This window comes from Molothrus aeneus, chromosome 3 (assembly GCF_037042795.1).
Source record: "Molothrus aeneus isolate 106 chromosome 3, BPBGC_Maene_1.0, whole genome shotgun sequence".
NCBI classification, from domain to species: Eukaryota; Metazoa; Chordata; class Aves; order Passeriformes; family Icteridae; genus Molothrus; species Molothrus aeneus.
Window position 1 is genome coordinate 82,708,878 of NC_089648.1, and position 6,464 is coordinate 82,715,341.

The window sequence follows — 6,464 nt, forward strand, 5'->3', positions numbered from 1 at the left end:
CAGAGGGGGGTCAGGAGTAACAGGAGGGGGCCCCGCTGCCACTCGAGGCGGGCGGGGGGGTCACGGTGGGCTTCACTTGGAGAGAAAAAGTGGTTTTCATTTGACTTAAGTTCCTGCCTGGAGAGCTCAACTGTGTTTGTGTTTGAAGAACTCCCAGCTGGGCTTAAACCTCTTTCTTCGGTGCACTTCCACCGCTAAAGCCAACCCTGGGTGTTGCTGACAGGAGACCAAAAGCTAACACCAGTGCTGGGCCACGGACCCACAGCGCCGAGGCCAGCGGGACCCCATAGAGCGGACGGGGACATTGGCGGCCGCCCGACGTCAAACGCTCAACACGCGACCAGAGCACCCTCAGGAGAAGGAGCCACCGAGGTGTGCGGAGCCACCCCAGCCCGTGTTCCGAACCGCGGGACCATCGGCGGTCCTCTCGCCTCGGGGAAGGCGGAGCCGCCTCGAGCACCGCTGCCCCCTTCAGCCATCGCCCCTCAGGGGAAGCGGCGGCTGCCCGAGTCTCGCGAGAACCGGCGCTGCCGCCGCCATGGAGCCGCCGGTGCGCGGCCCGCCGGGGCTGCCGGCCGTGTTGGCGGTGAGGGGAGCGGGGCCGCCCGGGGGAGCGGGGCTGTCCGGCGGGGAGGGGGGAGGCCTTTGCTGTGGGTCCGCTCGTTGCCGAGCCTGGTACGTGAGCGACACCGGCCGTGCTCGGTCGCTGTGGCCGCCCGTTGTCCCGCCGCTGCCTGCCTGACCCGCTTTCCCTGTGCCCGCAGAGCACGGACTGGTCCGAGCCCTGGCTGCTGGGGCTGGCCGCCTTCCACCTGCTCTGTTTCCTGCTGACCTGCGCGTCCCTGCAGCACCGCCGGGTGCAGGTCGGGCTCTTCCTCTGCATGGGTGAGTGCCCGGGCACGCCGTGCGCTGCCAGAGCAGTGCCTGCAAGCTCGTATATCCCCGCCAGCAGTGCGTGTGTCTGTGGATAATAATCTGCTATAGATCCTGCTGTGACCTAAAAATACGTATTTCTTTCATTTCTAAGAAAATGTATGAAGTAGTGACTTAAAGTTCTGGCCTTGGTGAGGAAGTGGGATGAGTAAGGTGGCTGCGTGGTCATTGCCGTGTGTATCGCAGCTTCCCGATGAAGTGCCCTGTGCTGGGAAAGCAGAAAAAAAATCGACTGAGAGCCAGCAGTTGCTTTGTACTCTGCGTTGTTCTAATGGTGCAGTTCGGTGAATACGGTCAGCTTTAGTTTCTGGAGCAAGTTCATTATGTGCCCTGCTGCCAGCCGTGATAATGGCATGAGGAAGAGCAAGACTGGCGTGGACATTGCAGTAACAACTTGTGTTATCCCAGGGTTTATCAGCCTGAGAGTCCACAGGGACCTTGCCTAGCCAAAGCAGTCATGGCTGACTGGCAGAACACATACTAGCTTTGGTTTAAGACCACATGGATTTAGATTAGATGATGTATTATGAGCAATTTATTTTTAAAGAAATACCAAGTCTAATTTTTTTCTTTTATTTATAGTGGGCTTAGTGTACTGTGCTGAATATATCAATGAATTAGCAGCCATGAATTGGAGGTAAATGTTTTCACTTTCATTTTTTGAATAAAACTATACAGTACAACATAATTATCACATCCTTTTAAGAAATAATAATGGTAGCATGCATTTACTGTACTGCTTAAAATCTGTTTATATGGATGCTTGTAAAATAACTCATCAAAGAACTGAGAGAAAAGCAGAGTGCTATGGTTAAGGGGAAAAGAATGTGAGCTGTGGTGGATTTTTTGGGGGTTTCTTGGTGGGTTTTGTTTCTTTGTTTGTTTGGGGGAGGGGGTTTGGTATTCGTGTTTAATAGTTGAAGAACCACTTCCCAAAAATACCACTGCTGCTTTATATAATTACCTCTATATGTATAACAAACATTAACATTTGCCTGTTTTACTAAATGTGCATACCAGAATTAAACTGATGGTTTATTTGATATTTTGAGCATTGACTTAATCTTTCTCTGATATTACTGAAAGTTACATGTTTAACACTACTTTATGCTGGCATCTAGTTCTAGTCATGTTTCAGGCATATATGACCTAATTACAGCTTTGCTACATTTATTATTTTTGTTACATTTTCTGATATAAGTAAGCAAAATACCTAAAGTCATTTCAGGTGCTTCAGAATAAGCATGATTTGTGATGCACTCTTGTAGTCAGTCGTGTTAGCTAGCTTTTACACAGTAAAACTGTAAAGAAGAGAAAGACTGATATTAGTATTTATAACTGAAGAAGTATCAACTGCCTCTTTTCTTCTGACTTAATGCAGTAGAATGCTGACCTATGCTTGGTGATCCCAAGATGTGGGATGATGTGTCCATGTAGAATAGTTGCTGGGAAAGTTGAATGTGTGAACTACACTAAATAAAACTTTGTCTTTCATTTTCTTTTTATTTCTTTCAGGCTCTTTTCTAAATACCAATACTTTGATTCAAGAGGAATGTTCATTTCACTTGTATTTTCAGCGCCACTGCTGGTGAATACTATTATAATTGTGGTATGTATGTGTTCATTGATATAGATGCTTTCAGTAAATGAGTAAGTAAAGTATATGACTTAATTGAATTTAATAATTTACTTTCTTTTCAGGTCTCTTGGGTTTACAGAACTTTGAATGTAATGACTGAACTGAAGATGCTACAGCAGAGAAGGAAAGTAGAAAAAGAGAAAAAGAAGTGAATGTGCCAAATTTTTTCTTTCTTCAGTTGTAATTATGCCTGTCTGGATAATCAGTCCTTCTGTAAGGGTATGCAGGAACAGAAGTATTTTTGTGTCTGGTGTCAAGAGGACTTTGTGATTGTGGCTGTGAGCATTGAGGTGAAAGCAGGTATCTACAGTACATTTGACTTGGCTTTGAAATTATGAAACCAGTCTTAACAAGTCTTTTGCCCTTCAGCGTACGATTGTTTTCCTCCATGACCAAGGCTGTTAGTATTGTTGAGACACAATCCCAGTTTCCATTTGCCTGTGTATTTTTTTACTATGTCTTTATTCTGTGCTTATCAAGTATCAGTTATTCTGCTCCTTAAGCCAATTGGAGCTGTGTTGTGAATTACAGTAAATGAGAGATTTTATTCAGAATAACTCAGGAATCCATGCTTCTGTGAAGCACTTCACTTCTTTATAAATCAAGTTTCATACATCCTATGTGTACTGTGTGCCAGTGGCATTTTATAAATAAAACTATCCTCTTATTGTATCTCAAATGGAGTTGATTTGTATTCATTTTTAATCAGATTTTTTCCTTCTTTTTTGTCTCATTAAAATTCCCAGTTTGGCAAATTCCCCAGTTTAATTTGTGTAAATAATTAAAAATTATCTCTTCATTTCTTTCAATTTATACTTCATGTTTTTAAGGCTTCTAGATAAATACATTTTTTAAAGCTGGATGAAAATTTGATCGTTTTATGCTTCTTTGTAGAACAGAAAGAAAGGAAAGAAACTTAGTAATGTTATGCGCAGTTTTGTTCCCTTTTTAATGCTTTTTTAAAATAAATAACTGAAAAATACAAATAGTTAAAAATGAAGAAGGCTTTAGTTTTGCTTCAAGTAGCCTGTTTTTATTGAATTAAGGTTAATTGGAGAAGGGGTATGGACATAGTGGATGATGTCTATATTTAGTAAAAGTTGTATCTTCGTGTGGAGATGTACTGTTCTGTCTAAAATAGCTGTCATTTAAGACAGGAAAGGTGATCTACAAAACTGATCTTATACTAATGTGAAAAGCATTTGGGTACAGAATTGCAGAATACTAGTAAGTTTATAAGCTAAGGAAGTATTTGTGAAACTAATTTTAATTACTCGAATTAAAGTAATTCACAGGAGTGGAGATAGGGACTTGAGGAAGAGAGCAGATGCATGTCCTACACAGTTTGCAAGTTTCCTAAACAGGGACAAAGTGAAACTCTACTGAAAGGGCAGTGAAGTGTTAGTGTTGGATCCATTGATTTACATTTCCCATGCCTCTTTACTGTTCCTTTACCCACTCATTGCTCCATCCAGAGCTACTGGCAGCTAGGCTATTTTATATTAGCAATCTTAATAGATGCAGGTTTGTGGTCGTGAATTCTGACCATTCTGTGACTCTTGGTGCAGCGCTGGGTGGTGTCAACTATATGGAGAAATTTTGAGTGGTCTGGTAGATATTGTGTGCTTTTTGGGAAGGAGTGAAGGGAGTCTGTCCAAATGCCTGCCAGGTGGGCTGTGGCAGCTGTCACCAGGACCAAGGAACGGACCTTTTTGATTTCATATACACAGGATGTTGTCCTCCCAGGCTGGTTTATAAAAGTTCAGCCTTGCTCCTGCAATTTGATGAGGAGACTTGCAATTTTCACACATGGCCTTCATCATGACCACTCAAATGTTGTGCTCCTGACTTCCCGGTGATAACTTCTGCATAAATCAGTGCACAATTGTTTTAGTATCCCACACTTGAAGCTGTAGTACTTCATATGGAGATAACACCTGTTATCAAGTAACCTTCGTTTCACAGTGTGAAGTGTATCAATTTGATTCACCGTAAGTGAGGAGGTTCAGAGCAGCTGAGCAAGTCTTGCAGAGGAAAACAGTGTGCCTTATTTAGTACATACAAGGCAAAGTTTCTCTAAATAGTTTGCTATTTTGCCTATCTTCTGTGTAATGTTGGTAAAAAGATACTTGCTTTCAAAGATACTTACTTTCAAAAGCATGATTGCATTTTTTTTTGTGTTCTAGAAGTATTGCTTTATAAAAGCATAAACAGCTCCAAATTCAAAAATTGTATCAGTATTTTTTTGAAGGATGAGGGTCTCAAAATTGCGAGTTTAAAACCTTCCCTGACTCCTGGAACTACAATAAGAAACAGGTGAGATAAATTTTCACAAACACAAAAATGTGGTTTCCGTATATCACAAAAACAAGTGGGTTGAAGGAGACCTTGAAGATTATTTAGTTCTGACCCACCAGCCATGGTCAGGATTCCATCCACTAGACTGGGTGGCCAAAGATCCAATGCTGCCTGGCCTTGAACACTGCCAGGTTGCAGCATCCACAGCTTCTCTGAGCAACCTAGGCCTCGCCATTTTTTGAGGAAGACTTTCCTCCTAACAGCTAATCTAAACGTGCCCGCTTTTAGCTGAAAGCTGATCTTTGTTCTATCACTGCATGTCCTCATAGAAAGCTGCTCCCCCTCTTTTTTGTAAGCACCCTTTAAATACTGAAAAGCTGCAACCAGGTCCCCTTGGAGTTTTCTCTAGGCTGAACATCTCTAGATGACACTCCTTCCTTCTTTGTGTCACCTGTAGCACTCAGCTTTTTGTCATCTGCAAACTTGCTGAGGTTGCACTGGATCTCACAGTGTTGTTGTTAAAGCACTAAAGGGCACCAATGCCAGGACTAGGGCTCTGAGGGACACCACTTGTCACTGGCTCCTACCTGGATGTAAGCAATTGACTACAATCCTCTACTTGTGCCCATCCAGCCGGTTTCTTATCCACAGAATAGTCCACACTTCAAATCCATGTGTCTCCAGTTCAGTGATGACAGTGTGTGGGACTGGTCACAGGCCTTGCACAAGTCTATGTGGATGACATCTGTCGGTCTTCCCATGTTGACTGTTGCAGTCACTCTATCATAAAAGACCGCCGGGTGGGTCAGACACGATTTGCCCTTAATAAAGTCTTTTTGGCTGTCTTGGATGACTTTCTTGTCTTGCATGGGCATGTGTGTTTGTCAGAAAAATATTCCCATTTTCTATATTTCAGAAAGACTCAATTTTATCTGTGATCTCCTCTACCTAAACTTACCTAAGAAACACTAAGTTAAAGAGCGAAGTTGTTTGTTGGTTTGCTTTGCATTTTTTGGGGTTTTTTAAAAGTATCATAAACCATAAGAGAAACCATCGGTAAGTGAAGCATGACTTCTTTTCGTCATGAGTCTGGATTTATGATGTGATAGTACAATAACATTAAGTATGGGCCTACTTGCTGACAAACCAAAATAATTAGATCATGAATTTAGAGGCTGTTTGGCCTGCTTAGAATTTGTATGTGTAAGTGAAGGAGAGCCAAATGTTTAAGACTGGTGGAATGCCTTTGCTTTTAATTGGGAAACCTGAATTTAGGTTGCTAGTGAAAGAGCTGGTAATTTTCTTTCCAAACATACATACAGAAAACTGGTAGCTGCTCAACTGGATCCTTTGGAGAGTGAGACAAGACAGAGGTGATTTGTTACTGGTTTGTGTATCTCAAGGGCAGTGACTCAGATCTTCAGCTTACCATAACGTGTCGTTCCATGACAGAGCATGGTGTCGGCTTCATGGAAAAACATTACAAAGGAGAAAATAATATTAACCTTGCAACTTTGTCATAGTAGAAGGTAATTTTGCTGCACTGTGAAATAATGATAATCTGTGAAAGGACAGATTATCATAAATTAATTGG

General features: G+C 42.4%; 1 protein-coding gene across 1 annotated transcript; it reads left to right on the forward strand.

The window, feature by feature from the left end:
* Nucleotides 1-480: 480 nt before the first annotated feature.
* On the forward strand, nt 481-3,251 carry TMEM18 (transmembrane protein 18). The gene is made up of 5 exons (XM_066545867.1): nt 481-586; nt 765-885; nt 1,516-1,570; nt 2,449-2,542; nt 2,635-3,251. The coding sequence occupies exons 1-5, from the start codon at nt 539-541 to the stop codon at nt 2,722-2,724; spliced, it is 408 nt and encodes a 135-aa protein (XP_066401964.1). The 5' UTR covers nt 481-538; the 3' UTR covers nt 2,725-3,251.
* The last annotated feature ends 3,213 nt before the right edge of the window (nt 3,252-6,464 follow it).

Coding starts and splice junctions, on each gene's coding strand:
- TMEM18 (XM_066545867.1), top strand. CDS start 539: ATGGAGCCGCCGGTGCGCGGCCCGCCGGGGCTGCCGGCCGTGTTGGCG. Junction 587..764: donor GGCTGCCGGCCGTGTTGGCG/GTGAGGGGAGCG, acceptor CTGTGCCCGCAG/AGCACGGACTGGTCCGAGCC. Junction 1,571..2,448: donor TTAGCAGCCATGAATTGGAG/GTAAATGTTTTC, acceptor TATTTCTTTCAG/GCTCTTTTCTAAATACCAAT.